This window comes from Colossoma macropomum, unplaced genomic scaffold (assembly GCF_904425465.1).
Source record: "Colossoma macropomum unplaced genomic scaffold, Colossoma_macropomum, whole genome shotgun sequence".
Classification (NCBI taxonomy): domain Eukaryota; kingdom Metazoa; phylum Chordata; class Actinopteri; order Characiformes; family Serrasalmidae; genus Colossoma; species Colossoma macropomum.
Genome location: NW_023494785.1, coordinates 34,021,711 through 34,040,111, shown reverse-complemented (window position 1 = coordinate 34,040,111; position 18,401 = coordinate 34,021,711). Strand labels below are relative to the sequence as shown.

Sequence of the window (18,401 nt, the reverse complement as noted above, 5' to 3'; positions counted from 1 at the left end):
TACTGAATTTCCAGTCAAAACTGCTATTAGGTACAAGTTACTAATTTACTAATTGTACTAGTTTATTTAATACTTTCAGGATGTATTTCTGAGTAGGTTAATCTTGAGTCCAGAGCTCAGCATCACTGAAAGTGTTTGGGATTACTTGGATCATGAGAAGCAGAAAATGCAACCAATTTCTAAGACTGAACCTTGGAAGTTTGATAAAATATCCCTGCAGATTTCTTTGAAAAACTGAAAAGGATGGAAGCTGTAATAAAGGCAAATACACACTGAATACTGAAAAATTCATATTCTATTTAGTTGCTGAGGCTTCTGTGTAATTTGCTGTTAATTATGTTTCCTGCTTGTTTCCTGACTCTGATAAATAAATAACTTTTTTGACTGGAAATTGGGTAAATGAAGGGAGGTCTCTGACTTTTGCACCATACTGTATTTGAAATTGAAATAAGAAAAGTAATTCTTTTTTATATAAAAGTATTCATTTCTGTAGTATTTGAATGCGATACAGCTGTTAAACTGAACTACCAGGGCATAAAGGCACAGTGCTCATGGTCAGGCACTAGGTGATGCCTTTGCCTCTTGATGTATTCTGCTCTGTGTGTGTGTGTGTGCGTGTGCATTTGCCCGTGCCCCAGACATGCTCCAGGGTTACGGCGTGTCAGTCTCGTATGGCTGGCGTTGTAATAACCCTCGTGTCGTGCGTGTGAAGTGGCAGAGCAGTGCGAGTACAGTGCTTCTACCCCACATTTTCCTCTGATTATTCTCTCCTTGTAATTACATTATCTCTCCTTTTATGCAGAATTGTTCTCCAGGGACTAATTGATAGAGACATGTTTAATTCATCAATCATTAGCATCAAATTTGACAATTAGAGATGATTGTTGAATTCTTGATGGAGATGAGGCGAGGTTAGTCAATTATTTGTTCTTTTTTTTAACACCATAAAAGTAGTGCATTAATATAATAGAATAAAAAGGTCTGTATTTTCAATTCTTTGTGACCAGATACCTATTTTGCCTTCTGGTTGGAGGAGTAATGAGAGTTGTTAAAAGGCAAGTTGCACGTCTTGTGCAGCAGACAAATGTTAAATAAAAATTTCCAGTTCAGTTCATGGTCGTCATACAAACGTTGCGCTGGTGTGCTCGGTGTCAAATGTGTCATGTATCTTTTATTCAGTAAATCAAATCAAGCTAAAACATCAAGTGATAATTACAGGAAGATGACAAACATTTTTGTAGATTTTTTTTTTAAATAGTTGCTGAATTACCCTGAATGTTTTTCAGGCAGACTATTTTACATTAAGTGTTTACAAACAGTGACATCTTTTTAGAGTGTATCTATTCTGCATTAGAATTATAAAAGACAACAAATACTGAGATTACAGGCCTCAGATTCGAATATGCTTTGTCTGGAAAGGTTAACGGTTAAGGGTGTAATGAATTTAAACAATATTTCTTTTTTAAAATGTATTTATTTATATTTTTCACTGAGTGTTTTAAACAATATATTAGAATTTTTAAAAATACTGCTGATACGCCCCTTGGTTTCTTCTGATTGTCTGCCATTTGCCGTATTTCGTAGAAACTACAGTGATCAGTGGTCAAAGATCTAGGCATCTGGGCACATCCTGTCAATTTTTATGTTGTTTACAAGTGTGAAGTATGACAGTATTTCCTACTACAATGTGATTCTGACATTATTGTCCTTCCCCATTCTTGATCCCTCAAATGCCATCTTCAATTGTAAATATTGACCTCAAAATTAAAAATCAGTCTGGCATTCTTAATAATGGCTGATGGAGATTTTTTTTAAACCAGAGCTACAGTTTATACCCTTTCATTTTCCAGTTCTACTGCATAGCTGTAGTGTTTTTCTACACCTCTGCCTAAACTTGTCAGTGGTGGGTCTAGATGAAAGAAAAAGTCAGGAGTGTTTAAATGCAGTCCTGGAGGGCCTGTAAGTCCAACACACTTTGGCAGTTTTTACAGATCCACTCGACCTGGTAATTCAGTGATGAGTTAAATCGGGTCTGCAGGGAACTCGCCAAACCGTGCTGAAGTGCGAGAGCCCAAGAACAGAGCTGGGCCCTCCTGAGCTAAATTGCTTCATGCTCTTGCCTTCTAAGAGTATTTTTTTGTTAGTAAAAATCACCAAGATTACAGAAATACCTCTTTCTTCTCCAACAGAGAGATGAATGGAGCTGAGCGTTGAGCTCTCCCTTAAAAACAATCCGTGGTAATTACCGGCACTCTCCGCCGTGCGGCATGCAGCAGCAGACGGCGTTTTATCCGCGCGCTAATCGCCCCGCAGCCTTATTTAATTTCATCCGTCCTCACTTTTAAACACGTCGCAAGAGATGCACGAGCGGCAGCCGGGGGCAATATTATGACACGAGTAATAAAACCCGTCCCGTCAACAATGCCGATGTGATTACGCGTCTCCGAAACTGACAGCCGCAAGAATACCCTCTATTCTTTCAATTACTAACGAATTACTCCTGATTGTGTCGAGGCATCTTTCTTTGCGCTCGGCTTTTGCTCACCAAAGTAAACTCGCCAGCGCAAGCTCTTGTTAGCCTAATGCGTCTTAGCCATTAGCGGGAGTAATAAGTGTATCAAATTCACATAATCATGTCTAATTAGTATCGGTAATTATCTTGTTGGGCGCAGGAATATTAATCTCGCTGGTGCCCGCAGGGGAAGGGCGTCTCTCGGAGGGAGGGAGCGAGGAGAGCTCCTGCCTCACGCTGAGGAGTGCGCTTGCTAAATTAGTGCGCCTCAAATCAGAGCCACAGAGGGAGGGAGGGGAAGCAAGAGAACGACAGGAAAAGAGAGACAGAAAGGAGGAAAAGAGAGACAAAACAGGGATATGGCGACTGTGAATAGAGTCGAGGAATATGCCGAAGAAGTTCTTTTAGGCTTGCGTGGGCTTGTTTGATTAAGTAATTCTTGAAGATTTGTATGTTGGTAGGTGCTGCTAAACAGTAAAACACTAATGATCACGCCTAAAGAAATAGTTTGGCAAAAGATCTAATTTACAGTTTTCCACATTACTCCAAGTGTAGTTGATCAGACAAGACGTGTTTGGTGTCTGAAGTTTGCTTCTTTAGTTTTGGGGTTTTATGAGGCAAATGTATCAAATGTAATGGAACCTTAAACTCTATCAATTAGCATAACTCAGTCGTCTTACAGTTGCCTCAAACTGCATTGTGTCAAGTCATCTCAAATAGGCTTATTTCTTTCTTGTCATGACAATGTGTGACATACTGTTATCTATAAAAATGACAGAAGGACTTCACATAGCTAAAACAGAGCTGTGAATGCTGCAATTGTTATAGATCATGGTGTGAAAATGTACAGTGATTTAGGTATGTAATTTGCATGTTGCCTATGGGAGCTTCCATTACTTCTTAGCAAGATTAGCCTTGTAGCTCGAGTGCAAAACTGAAGAAGCAAACACTGGGCAACAAACCTGGCATGGCTGATCAAATACATTTTTATCACTGAACTGTTGTTTGAACTGAAAAACAGAAATCACATCGACTCTATATTGACTGTTGCAGCTTTAACTAAGAACAAAATCAGCTACGCTAACATTATCTGAACACAATGTTGAGTGTATCAACTTTAATGCTGAACAATATGGAGACAAGCTACTAGTTCTTTTAAGCTCATTTCATTGTGAGAATCATTGTATAGTCTAGTTTCACCTAATTAAAATGACAACGAGTTCACAATGAACTTGACATTAAAATCTCAGTCCAGAATCACTGCATATGGTAAACTGGTAGTGTTCTACAGGGTTACAGGGCCTACAGTGTGGGCCTACTTTTAGTAAGCTGAGTTAGTCTAGACACACGGCATGAAACTCTTTAAGCAGTAAATGTTTTTAAGTCTTGAAGACCATGAAGTTTGTTTGTTTATTTATTTATTAATTACAATTCTCTGTTTGCCATGAACTTCTGGACTGTTTTCTGTCAAGAATGATAATGGGGTTCAGATAAGAATGAATTTGCAGTTCATGGAAAAGTTTGGATAAGAATCAGATTTGGAGAAAAAATTTAAAATTTGACTATTAATGGAAAGGTAGGCTATAACTTTAATCAGCCAGGTTTGATTGTTTTCAAACACTTCGGTTTCCAACCTCTTTGTTATTGCTGTTCATGAGGGATCATTTGGCAGGTTATTCAGGAGCAGGTAGCGAAACCATTGGCACCTAAACCACAGTCGTTTCTGACTTGCAGCTTGTCGCCATGCAATCGTTGTCTTTCTAAAAAACTATCAAGCGGTTCTTCTTGAAGCGTTTGGGTGGGCCGCCTCATCCCGTGTTTTCGGGGAGCAGCAGGAACGGCAGGGGAGGACCCCTGCCCAGCGGCGGCGTTAATGACGGGCGCAGGGCGTCCGCCGGGCCTCTGATTGGAAGCAGGCGGGGACGCCACCGGGGTAGATGGATGTGGCAGGCAGCGAGTGGGGGAGAGCTAATTACCGTTCCGAGTGTATCTTGTTAATTAAGGGCTAATTAGTGGCAGAAACCGAGAGGGGGAGAGAGAGAGAGGGAGAGAGGGAGGGAGGATGAGAGGCGGCAACTGCTCATGTAGCGCAGAGCAATGAACATGGAGAGGTGGCAGACCCCATCACAGAGAACAAGCAGGAAGAGAAAAATGGAGACGACATGCAGAGGATCTGGACGTGTTGGAAGTGTAGAATCATTAATCAGACTGTGCTGCAGTACAGTACCGTTTATGTATTCTAAACTACGTCTGCCCTTGTTCAGTATTTTTGAATGAAAATGTTTTGGGGAATATTTCAGGCAACTGTTTTATTTATTTTTATTTTTTAGTATATTATTGTTGTCATGTCAAAACCTTGCAAGTCTGTGTATTTTTTTTTTGCACCATTGAAAAACACAAGCTGCCTTTTACCTTGTGTCAAGTTTTCATGACTAAGTAAACCAATGGAAATGGTCCAAATTTACTTGGTAGAAAATCCTGTTATTTTACCTTACATTGAACCCGAAGAACATTTTTTCCTTCTTATATGTTAAGTTACCAGTTTGGATATAAAAGCAACAATATATTTTGGTCTTTTGAAACAATATGTTTGCAGGGAACTGTTTGTTTTACTACTTTAGAGGAACATGACCAGATGCTACAAAATGCTGTGCACTTTGGAACCATTTGCATGTGTAAAACTCAATGAGGAGTAGTCTTCAATCACATTCTTCTTGATCTTTTGTCAACCCCTGAATGAACTTTTTAAGTTGTAGTCCTGCCTTACATTTACACCGAACTCCTTACATATAATATTCTTATTTCATCCTTTTTCTGTGTGACAGTCTGACAGGTCTCTGGCAGACTTTAACATCAGTGACTGGCTTATTTTACCTTGTTGTCTGTATGAAGTACCTCTGTTAACCCACTTCTTAATAGGGTTGCATCGATACCGTCTCGGTATTGACAGAGATACTGGCACTAAAATATAGTATTGGCAATAGAGAATACCAATACCACAAAGGAATTTCTGATGTGGGTGCACTTTCAACTGAGTGACGTGTGCAAGCACACTAGTAGATGCATCACATCAGCAGTGTGGGATAACAAACAGTAGTAAAAATGCTCATTGCAAAATCTCTAACTTCAGTATTCTGACAGTTTAGTACCTTTTTTCTGAGAGTGCCCACATCCTCTATAGAGAACACACATTTTCTGAATTTAACATACAGGCTGACATTCACCAGTTTTCCACAAATAAGCACAGATAATGCAATGTACATGCAATGCAAAACATGCTAACGTTAGCCCCCAGAATCCGACTATTTTTCATCTTCTGCTGTGTAGTTACAGTCTGAGTTAATGTTAGTGGAATCCAGGGAGTGAAAATTAACAGGTTTCTTAGGGTAGCGACAGGGTTTGCATAGCAGCCTGCTAGTGGCTTCTGTTTCTTCAAGCACCGCCTTTGTTGTGTCAGCTGTGTCAGACAGTGGTGTGATCTGGGGCCTGGTGCTTGCATTTAGTGAAGAATCTGCGACTCACCTGATGTTACTGTTAGTGTGAATGACTGTAATATTTACCAAATTCCAGCAGTGACTGACACTCATAGATGTAAGCGTGCGTGTGTGTATGTATGTATGTATGTATGTATATATGTATGTATGTATATGTATGTACTAAACAACATGTATTTTACAAAATTTAGTAGCAATAGAGGCTGCGGCAAGCTTACGTGTATGTACTATAGTTTAATGGATCCTGTTTTTACTTTTCTGTTTTTTTGTTTGTACTATTTGATCTCAGTCAAAATATTTAAAATTTATTTGTTGCTAAATATATAAAGTGAAGGGGCATTGCAGATTTTTTTTTTCTTTCCCCAGTAATTTTTTAAAAATGTAACATTTTAGATGCTTAAGAAAACTTATTTTCAGATGCAGATAGTATCCGTATCGGAAGGAAAAAGTGGTATCGGTGCATCCCTACTTGTAAATATGTCCAACTGGTATGATAAATCCACTGTTGTGCGGTTCAGAGGAGAATGGGTTTTCCTTTAACTGTTTTCCTTAGTGTTTCTTCTTTGTGCTCGACACTTATTAGGGATCTGGTCTTGCATGTCTGGAAAGCTTAGGATTTGGGATAATTGTCATAGAAAGTGCTATTCAAATAATTGAATTGAACTGAAAAAATGACACGGTACATCCACGTTGAAGCAGCGCATGTGTTTCTCTGAAGTTCAGATGCGCCTTTTGTCTGTTTAAACCAGCAAGTTAGTGATTGTGCTTTTGGGTGATATGTTTTTGGGCAGGTGCACAGTACTAGGACAGGACACTGTAACCTACAGCCAAGGTTAGGTTGGCGCCCCGGGCTCATCTCTTTCCATTTCTGGTGTAGTGTCCTAATTAACCAAGCCTGCTCATTGGTGCTTATTTGTTCAGGAAAAAATAACTTTTACATGTTATTTGATGTCATTGTACATCATTAGGATGTAGATGAAGGCAGTGAAAAGGATATTGTATGCTTCCAGTGATATTTGGCCCAGTTGTGAACAGGTGACCAAGTTGAATTAGTCTTGTAATGCTATATTGGAGTGAGTTTTAACCCCTCTTTCTCTTTCTTCTCCAGGTGCTCCTCATTCTAACAGCAGTACATCTTTGCAGTCCGGGGGCTCAGCTGCTGGGATGGGCATGGCTGCTGTGGGCGGAGTTAAAGAGGGAATGCACCAGCGCTCCTTCTCCGTGTCCAGCGCTGAGCAATGGAATGAGGCTGTTAACACCAGCAGCACCGCAGGTCAGTCTCTCTCTCTCTCTTTCTCTCTCTCTCTCTCTCTCTCTCTCTCTCTCTCTATCTCTCTACAACAAAGAAGTATTACATCACAGACAGTTAAAATTCTTTTAAGTAGTTTTAAGAACTTTTAGTAACAGATGTAATGTTATACTAAAAAAAAAAAGTAAATAAAATGTGTTGTCATTGTCCAAAAACAAACAAACAAACAAACAGAAAAAACAGTTTTTGATTCATTTTATTTTCATCAGTCATGTAAACATGGCTGCTGTCCTTTATATTGTGTAAAATTTTATGATGAATGGACCAGTAAAAATGCTCCAAAATTTCATGGGAAAATAAAAAAAGTTACTGTTTTGGACAGTGTCGATGTGTTGGTGACGTCCAACTATGTAAGGGTGACAAGTTCAAGCTCTCATTAGGGCTCACACAACTTCTTTATTTGTGTGATGATTTGTCTTTTAGGTCTTACACAAATATTACACTTTGACTACAATGGCAAAAAGTTTTGGCACCCTAGTTTAGAGTGTCAGTTTTTGAGTATTAAGGAAAAACTATAAGAAGTCTCAGTTGATTTGAAATGATCAAACAGTGTAAGTGATGCTTTGTGTCCACTTTACACTTTGCCAGATTCATCTGCTCGCAGCTGGTGGGTGTTACTTTGACATTTTTGTTATGTTGATAAAAGAACTATAACTATAAACATATCAGAGGACGTTTCTTATTTGTTCTAACGTAATACAAAAACTTACAATGAGAAAAGAATACAGACTTACACTTTTCATGTATTTTCAAAATGCATCAGTCATCCGCACAAATTAGCTCACTAGCAACCTTAGCACATAACCTATGGGTTACATTTTGCCTTCTCTCTCCAATGATGTAAACTTTATACAGTCAGATGTTCTCTCACAACACGTATAGTTGTTTCCAATTTTGGCACTTTAGTGAAATTACACATTTTATTAATTTTCTAAGTGAAAATAAGTACACTGTCAGAAAAAGGTACTGTGCAGGTACATTTTTCATTGATTAAAGTATATATACCCTCAAAGGTACAAGTGCTTTAGGGTCCAACTGTGTACCTTAAATATGTCTCCCAAAGTAAAAATAAAAATATTAAATATGGCCTGTGCAAAAGTTATGGTACATTTTATATTTTATGTTTTTATTTTTTTCCCAAAATGTTAAACTTCAAATTTGCAGAAAAATGCCACATTCCCTGTAGAAGATGTGTTAATTTATTTACACTTAGAAAAGCAACAAAACATGTAATTTTTACAAGGGGTATTTAAACTTTTGCAGATGCCCATATGTATCAAACTAAATATTTTCATTGTTGTATTAAACTGCCGGGTTCAAAGAAGAGAGAGAGCCGCTGTTCCCCTCACTGCCCTGAGAGACAGTTTTACCCGTTGTTTGGCATTTGCGTGATTAAGACGGGGATTATTATTCTATAATTAAGACTTGATGTGACATCCATTGGAAAGAAGAGGGTGAATGTGTACCGTAATAGTGGAGATGGAGTGATAACAGAAACAAAACTACATTCATGTCTTATGTAACATGTATATGTTGTTTGGAGTGGGTCACTCGCTGTCTTTTGTTGTGCCAGGCAGGTATATATTGTCTTACCAAAGCACAGCACACTCTTATTTTATCTCTCTTTTTCTCTCTCTCTCTTTAAGGGCCTCTTTAACAGGCCTTAGTGCAAGTGAGATAACTGGAAACTAAACTGGTTTTCTGTCATTATTAAATATCAGTGATATGATACCTTCAAACTGAATAGAAAGGAACAGAAAATAACCTCACAGTATTTTTTTCCATAAGCTACAATCCAAAGATGAACTAGGACTATAACTTTTATTTTTATATTTAAAAAAAAAAAATCTTAGTCTGGTCTCAATTTTGACTTAGACTCAGCTATTACAAAGTCTTAGTCTTGTCTAGGACTTGATGTGTATCGGTCTTTGTCTTGACTCATACGTGCCTCTAGCGGTCTTTACTAACACTAACTTGCATATTCTTGCCTTTCCTTACCGTCCTGTGTGCTTCTGGCTCGTAAGTCACCGGCATGGTCTGCTACAAAACTGAATGAGCCTCAGAACAACTCTATGAACTAAACAGCATCGGCAGTACATGTGTTAGCATTTACATGTACATTAAAGCTTTGATGCTTCAGTGTAATATCCCATGGACAGTTAGACAATTATAGGTGCGTTTTCTGTGCGTTTAATGAGAAAGTTGCTCTGTGTGTGTGTGTGTGTGTGTGTGTGTGTGTGTTTTTGCAGAGGTGGAAAATGTAAACCCTAATCAGACTAATTCAGTAATTACAGCTTTGATCACAGCTCTGCTATTGCCACCCACTGCAGCAGAGTATTTTTTCTCTTCTCAGTCCCTCTCTCTCCTTCTCTCTCTCTCTTTCTCTGTCTCTCCCTCCCACTCTCTCTCCTTTTCAGCATCTTGTCAGTGCACTTGACTGAAGTCAAATAATATATTTGCCAGGCGTAACAACGCTGCATTTCTTCTTTTTTTCCCTCTCCCCCCTTCCCCTCTTCTTTTCCCTCCTGTGTGGGGAAAATGAATGTTTTACGGGGGCAACATTCATCACTGGTTATTTCCCTCTCTTTGTCGGCTGGCAGTAAAAAAGCACTTAAATGCACATCAACAGAATAACAGTCATTTCCATGCATGTTTGCACACTCGTCGTTCTCATTAGTGCCTGCTCCATCTCTCTCTCTCTCTCTCTCTCTCTCTCTCTCTCTCTCTCTCTCTCTCTCTCTTTCTTTCATACTCTTTCTCTCCCTCTTTCATGCTCTCTCTCTCTTTCTCTCTCTCGCTCTCTCTCTCTCTCTCTTTTGCCCTTATACACTCATACTCTCTCACACTCATACTCTCACACTCTCTCTCTCTCTCTCTCTCTCTCTCTCTCTCTCTCTCTCTCTCTTTTTCCCTTATACACTCATACTCTCTCACTTGTACTCTCTCTTTCTCTGTCTGTCTGTCTCTCTATCTCTCTCTCTCTCTCTCTCTCTCTCTCTGTGTGTGTGTGTGTGTGTGTCTGTTAGGGTCCCCGGGGTCCCGCTAGTTTAAAGAGTGGTCTTTATGAGTGCAGTGGAGACCCCATGGTGCTGCAGACTGAACACGACTCTGCTCCTTTCTCGTCTCGCTCACCCTTCTCTCCCCATCTCCGCCCGTCCAACAATCAATTTCAGCATCACCGCCATCGGCCCCCCGCCTGCACCCATCAGCTCCACGCCCCAAAGCAGAATTACTCACAGGGCTGCTGCCCTCACTATCAGCTCACCAAGTGTGTGCCTGTGTGTCTGTGTATGTGTGTGTGTGTGTTAGTGTGTAAATGGGGGAGCAGTATAAGAGCGCAGAAATTTGAGCCAAACACTGAATTATAGCTTCATTACATTTTGTTTTGTCTTGCATAACAATTATTATCAATATGGTTACTTAGAAATAGCTGATATATTTCCTCCAAAATTATTTCCAAAGAGTTGGATGGGGTTTTCATTCGTTTTAGCCTGAAAATACTCAAACTTCTGCCATGTTCCATCTAATGCTCCACTGTCATTATTATATCAGGAAAATATGTTGAGAAAATGTAGTGGGAACTTGAGATTTTCTTCCTGTGCACATCAATGTTGTTAGTAAAAATACAAGGTGTGTCAGTATTCACTAGGATCGAATGTAATGGAACACATTATCAGGTTCAGAACTATTTCAATTTTGAGATCAAGTTTCAATTTCATTCAGTTCTCTATCTTTTACAACTCCTCATCTAACAAACTAAATAACAAAAAATCACAGCTCCTAGAACTATAAGCACTATAGCATGAGCTCCTCCCCCTCCTGCCCACTTTACTCTGACAGGGGGCACTCAGGTACGATACACTGTTACACAGATTTTTTGATACTGTACTGATATCACTACACCCTTAGTATTTACTGATAATTTGCTTTCCAGTTGCATTGCATGTAATTGGTGACACTAGTATTATGTACAAATTGTATGTGCAGACTAAATAAACTAATTTTATGTAGTAAAAGAACCTTCTATGAAAAGCAAAACAGCAAGAATGAAGCAAATCTTGTCATTGCAACTGTTTTATTCAGTGAAGACATCCCTGACCTTACCTCCAATCAGCTTCACCACTTATTTTCTTAGAGCATGCAAATTCGTAAAGTGAGCAAGCTCTCGTTTCGCCATTTACACAGAGTCAAATGCCAATCACTACCTTATCCTTGCTGTGGTTGAAGGTCAGCCTGTGCAACTGTGTTGCGATGAGGAAGATGATGAGCAGCTGCAGATTGATGGTGTCCCGAAAATCTAAGATGCGTCTTAACCAAGTAACCATCTCCATCTTATTTAAGCTGTGTCCTCATTATAAAACACCATCGGATGAGGAGAGGACGGGGCAGCGACGGCCTCTGAATATCGAGCATGGAGCTCCTGATTAAAACTCATCTGCTCAGAGTCTTATTTCAGGAGTCACTCATGTATGATATCTTTCGTAGGACAAGGATACACAAGCTATGCATGTATGTGTGTGTTCTCATTGTAATAATGGCCAGAAAATGTCCAGATCAGCTTTGTTACATGCTCACACAGATTGACCACATGCACTTATGCAAACATCAGCATGTTTCAGAGTCCAAGAATGAAGGCTGAGATTCTTTGTTTAACCATTAGAAGTCTAGAGGTCTAAGATGTGCTAACAACCAATAGACTGCCAGTACTTTGCGCTAGTGGGGGTGGCTAACATTGCGGGGTCGCTACTAAGAAGTTCCGTGCAAATGAGCACTGGTATGACTTTGTGATTAACTTGATCGGTGCAGTATAACCACATGTTTGATTCACCTGCTTTTACATCCCTGTTTCCAAAAAAGTTGGAACTTTGAAACGAATTCATTTCGCAAGTGCATTTAGAATTTCTGTGACATTGTAAAATCCCTTTTTAGTGTCACTGAGAGCTTCCTGCTCAAACTGCTCAAGCTGTGCAGGGCATCAAACCATGACCGTGATGTTTCTGTAACAGAAGCCACAACACAAACACATTACTGAAGTAGCATTTACCTTTGGTAATTCAGGGACTGCAGAGGTAAGAGAGTTTCACTGTAGTTTGGAAAGTTGTCAAATCATTATTCAGACAAAACCTGCTCTTAAGACACAAGTGTTGTAAAAATTTTCCCAAAGTAAATTTTCTTTAAACTAAAACAAATTGGTTACCATTTCTTATTTTCCTAATATACACACACGCGCACACACACACACTCACTCACACACACACACCACACACACACACACACACACACACACACACACACATATATATATATATATATGTGTGTGTGTGTGTGTGTGTGTTTGTGTCTGCGCCTTAGTAAATCAGAATAAGTGGTACTTTATAATAATCTTCTCACAGTATTTTGCACTTTGAAACTCCTATGCCTTTGCAATGCAAATATGCATAACACAAAATGTTAGTAAATCTGCCCTCAGGGATGTTGTTGGTGGTGGTGTTGTTCTTGTTGTTGTTGTTTTTGTTGTTGTTTTTGTTGTTGTTTTTGTTGTTGTTTTGCTATACTATTTGACCTCTTAAAATCCGAGCCTTATTACATCCTAAATGCGTATTAATCAGTAGCTACATGGACTAAAAGGCAAGCTGGCTAAGTTATTCGTACAGAAGGGGTTAAGCGTGATTACATAATTCCATAGTTTTATTCGTTGAATTTATATTCATGAATTATACTTGCGTTCTGTACACTGTTAGAAATAAAGGTACTGTACAGGTACATTTTTCGTTCATCAAGGTTCAAACAGCATAAATGTACCTACAAAAGTTCAACAGTGGTTTTAAGGTCCAGTTGTATACCTTAAATAAGTTTTTCCCAGGTGAAAAGTACATATTTGTACCTTTTCATAACCTAATGTTTTAAAACAAAGCAATAAAATAAAAAAGCCAAGATGGAGACAAGATGGAGTGTGGGGAGTCAGTACAACTTAGAAAATCCAGTTTTAGTGGCTTGTGGTACAATTATGTTACCTGACTAAAGCTGCTGAGATGTAGGTTACATCTGCCCCAGTGACAGTTTCCTCTTCTGTTTACAAATACAAATGTTGGTATGCATTGGGTTTAGATTGCACACTTTTGACTTTTTTTACTTGTTGCAATGAGCGACACATGAAAAATAATTAGCTTCAAATTATAGCAAGCTTTTGTTATCTCAGGCAACAGCTGCCCCAAATGTAAGGGTTAATATTGCAGGCTGGAGTGCCTGGAGTAGCTGTTGCACTTAAATAAGGATCTATACCTGGAATTGCGGTTTACCTTGGACTTCTCTCATGTGATTCTAATAGTAATTTGAGCAAGTGACAATAACTTGAGCATGTGAAACCAATCTCACTTCAGTGAGGCTGGTCTGCACTCCGGATTTGAAGATGGAGGGAGGGGGCGAGATGCTCCCCCGCGGCGTATGAAGAGGCTGCGAGCAAAGGGAGTTTGATTCCCCCTCTCCCGGCCGTAATGAAGTTTGACATTTCGTTTGCCGAGAGCAGTGGCGTGCGCCTGCCCGTGCCTTGATTAGCGCACTCTAATTGACTATAATAAGAAGGAGGTGGTGATTGTGTTGACTCTTTTTTTCTTTTTCGTTTTTTCTCTCCCCCCTCTTCCATTAATTGCAGCCATTGCCTTTGATTACGGGCAGGGGGCTGCTCTCTCTCAACTGCGCGGCGACAGGAGGCAGGTTGGGGGTGTATGGGGGGGAGCTCCATCAGAAAAATTACCGCTCGTACCCGGCGAGCTCTTAAATTAGTGGAGGAAGTTTGCCCTCGCTTATGGAGGGGCAGAAAAGAGAGAGAGAGAGAAGTCTATGAAGAAGTGAGTTAACGTCCCCACCTTTCACCCTCACCCACGGCCCTCATCACCAGAGCCTGAGTTTTTAAGTCCATCTCCCGCCAGGATAGTAATGGACTGTAATTGAAGGTTCCTTTACCACATCACCACTCCCTCAGCCCTGCCTCGGAAAAAGGTTCCTGCTCCATTTCGGCTCCAGATGCAAATGACCATAGATCCCTCCTGAGCTTCATTATACCTCCTAGCCCCGGTGCTTGATAACACTTTAGCTGAGCTCCCTCAGCTTCCTGCCGAGCTGGACCCGTTGCCATTTTGGCTCTCAATCTGAAGCGCTTTCCATCAGAACATATGACGAGTAATTAGGCAAGTCAAAGCTGCCATTTGAATAGGGGACAAATTGCAGGTTATTTATGGCTAACTACACCCCGAGTGGCTGTGCGCACCTCTTAATTCCTCTCCCTTGAGTTTCTGCTTGGAAATTGACCCTCTCACTTTTGAGTTATTTCAGAAAGGAAGCTCTCGAAAGTAAAGCAAGTGGCATAAGTTCGAGTTGAACTTTTCATCGAAACTCTTTCAAAAAAAGATGGTGATGAAACGTTACCTGACAGCAAGAAATGAAAGTTTAGAGCAGTTTGGATGCTTTCTTTGCTGCAGTGGTCAATGCAGCACAAGATATTGATGGTGAAAGCGATGGCCCTTGACTAGAACTGACTGTCTCCTCGGTTGGTTAATGAGACATCTCTTTGAGCAAAAGCACTAGTTGCGTACCTAAATGCAAGTAGCCCAGTGGCTCAGGTGACTCACTATATGCGGGTCCAGCAAGTGATAAACAACTGAAGAAGTTTTGGTTAGCTATCGCAAAGATAAACATGACCAAATGAAGGCTAAATTATGACCTTTCACAGGCAAAAATGTTTTGCCTGGCAAGTCTTCAGCAGTGTTTGATCTTGACATCTTGCCATTACAGGCAGACCGTTTGCAGGCCTCTTTTAAAGTCGTTATTTTGTCGCTCAAGATCATAATGACTGAGTCCATCCCTACCCCTTACCCCCCACCCCCAACCACCATCCTTATTGACTTTGATTGTGTGAATAAAACCTTATGAATGAATTAAAGGTCTTCTGAGGTCCTGTGTGAGAGACAGGGGCAACCTTCTACTTTAACCTCACGCTACACAGACAATACATCCTCTGGCAAAAGAACAGGTTGGGTGCCCCCACCACCCCACCCCCACCTCCCTCGCACCATACGGTGTGTGTGCGGGTGTGTGTGAACGGTGTTCTCAGGAACCCCTCTGCCCCCAGCTGTCTGCTACAGCTAATGATAGGTCCCGGGGGGGCTGTTGGGAAGAGGAGTGTGGAAATTGAAACAGACGTTCGCGTCGCCGCCACAACGTGTGTGGCAGCTGCGAACTCTGCTTCCCCACTACGAACGAGAGACAGAGCGGGCAGCACCTAATAGTCATGAATATCAATGACAGGAGCGGCAGCTCCTGCCATGTTTACATCAGTGCAGAAATTACAGTATCTGCTACTGATTTCGCTATAATAATAGTAAAACTAAAGATAAACGTAGTGCCAGCAAATCAAGGGTAAGTGTAAAAGGACAGTGTGAATGAAGAACTTTTAAGATGAGTTTTAGTTCCTTTTGTAAGATTAAGTTTGGTGTTAGTAGCTTTTGGCCTTCATTTCAGCTCAATTGTCAATTGAAGTGACTACATTTCGTCTATTTACTAAAACAGGCATTGCATATTTAGATTGATGCTATGGATTGTGTTGTTATCTGTAATTATTTTTTCTGTCGGATTGTGATGGGGTGATAATCAGAATGGCTGTCCTGATGAAGAGAATTACAGTAATTGTACGATAATGACCGCATAATTGTTAAACCCTTCCTTTTGCCTCTTGTCATGTGTAATTAAAGCTGAAGCTCATGGAGCATTTCCGTATTCCACTGTTTCATTATGTGCTGTTCTAATTCAACATTCTCTGTAGAATCGACATACACCATCATTTGATTCACTTTCTTACCAGTACAGCTTCACCAATTCTCAGTCTCTGACCCAGATAAATTGTGTGTGATAAGATGCTTAGCAATAAGGTTTATTTGTCCTTGGTCCACCATGACATATATGCCTTGATACCTTTTTCTTATGTTTTGTTTGTTTCTCATTCATAGCTTATTGAAACGGAAAGTCTGGGTTCTTCAATCAATATCACATTTATGTTTATGAGTAGAAGAGATGTTTTATTATGATTTGAATTTGATGAAAAGTTATACACATACTGTATGTGTTTGCTGAGAGAAAGCAATGTTTACATGCTTGCCATATTTGTCAGTTGTCAATTTTTTAACAAGTCAAAACAATCTGAAGGGCAAGCTGACACCTTCAGTAAAGAAAGTAAATGTAGTTCATTGTCTATGTAATTAATTATGTAATTGTGTATTATAAACTGTAATAGAAATCTAGACTTCCAAGAGCTAAAGTCAATGGTGAGTTTACAGGGTCTGAAGGTGAGCACGGCAATAAGTAGCAGTGGCGCAGCTGGTGTTAGCTGCTACGCTAGCCCACGCTAAGCCGTGCGGAGCCCGAGGCAGATGTGGAGGCTGTAGTGGAGGCTCCTCTACCCCCCGCATGGGTCCCATCTCACTCCTCTTAAAGACTGCGCTAAGCCTCGCTCCCTGAAGGGATCTGCCAAATTAGGTCTAATGTTCCACGTCGGCTAATGGTCGCCACTGCCATTAGAATATGCAGTGTTTGGCACTGCGGGTTTTCAGATGTTCCCAGACCACTGTCCACACACACACTCACACACATATAGACATGCACACCCACCCCAGGCCTGGTGAGATGAATGGAGTTTGCAACACCACAATGAGCTTTTGATGCCAAGACAATAGAGGGGGCTGCCAGCATCTGACACACAGTGTGAATGCATGTGTGGATGCGTAGCAATATGGGGTCCACTTTGCCAAGGCCCCTCTGCCCTGGGGCTTTGGTGAGGGGTTGTGGGTAATGGTGTCCTGGGGGGACAGGAAAGTGATGTCCAAGTGTCAAGAGGCTTAGAAAGATGGTCCTGATCTCTTTATTGACACCGTCCACACACACAAACACACTGCCCTCCCTCTGAGTGGTGCACCCACTGCATTACAGAGCAGCAGGTTATCACGTTTATAAAGTCACCTTACACCAAACCAAACCTCTATTACCTGTAACCCAGAGCACCTCCCAGCCTACCCTCTGATGTAGTCATACCTCAAGTAATCCTAAACCTTCATTTGTCACCTCTGTAAAAATTTGTTTATCTCTTCCACCCCTGTGATGCAGGTGTAACAGAGATGAGGCTACGTTAAAAAGGATCTGCATATTTTGATTCTCATTGTAGCATAGGAAAGGAAAGGGCTCTGAATCGGGATGGCATTACACTAGAATTAAATCCCCTGGCTCTAGTTGTTCTAAATCACATCCAAGTCAAAGTTTATTTATATAGCGCTTTTTACAAAAGGCGTTGTCACAAAGCAGCTTCTAAGAAATTCCAGGTGCAAGCCCCAGTGAGCGTACCAGACAACTTTAGTCAAATAATCTAACTGGTAACCCCAAATGTGTATTTCTTTCTAGCCAATGGAATGACAGACCCTCTGAGCAGCACTCCTGGCATGGGTGGAGCCACCAGCCCCAAACTGGAGCCACCCCCTTCGCCACATGCGAACCGGAAGAAGCACAGGCGGAAAAAGAGCACAGGCATCACCAAACCAGATGGGCTGTCGGCGGGAAATGAAGGTAAACAACACAATCGCATCGTTTTCCTGCAGTCAGAACCTTGAGGGTGTATTATACTCCTCGAAATGGTTGAATTGACCAAGTTCCCTTTTGTGTTGACCCTGTTTCTGAAGCAGCAGTCACTTTTGCTTCGTGCCATTGTCCTCAGACAGAGATAATATGTCACTAACTCATCACTTCAGTGCCATCGGTACTGGTCCGGAGTGACAAATGAAGACTCGTAATTGGGTGGCACTGAGAAAACAAAAGCGTTTCTCTCAGGCTATCCTCTCTAAAGGGGCCGAATCAATCAAGCTGATGTACGCTGTCCTTCAGGAAGGTTGTCATGAGCGTAACTGTAATGATTTTGTTCTTTGTCGTTTTTGCTACGTCAACTAACAGTCCAACTACATCAGTATTTCTTTATAATTTTGACCGTTTTAAGTAAAAAGGACTGTAGCTTGTAAGCCTTGCTGAGATGTTGGAGGAGCCAAAATGGCTT

At 40.7% G+C, this 18,401-nt stretch overlaps 1 protein-coding gene across 3 annotated transcripts in view; it reads left to right on the top strand.

Annotated features, from left to right (window-relative positions):
- Positions 1-18,401, top strand: part of agap3 (ArfGAP with GTPase domain, ankyrin repeat and PH domain 3) — a 168,887-nt gene that overhangs the window by 118,463 nt on the left and 32,023 nt on the right. For all 3 annotated transcript variants that reach the window (XM_036591914.1, XM_036591933.1, XM_036591923.1), the window contains exons 12-13: positions 7,115-7,279; positions 17,759-17,920. In XM_036591914.1, coding sequence (XP_036447807.1) covers positions 7,115-7,279; positions 17,759-17,920 — 327 coding nt within the window. The remainder of the gene's footprint in view (positions 1-7,114; positions 7,280-17,758; positions 17,921-18,401) is intronic.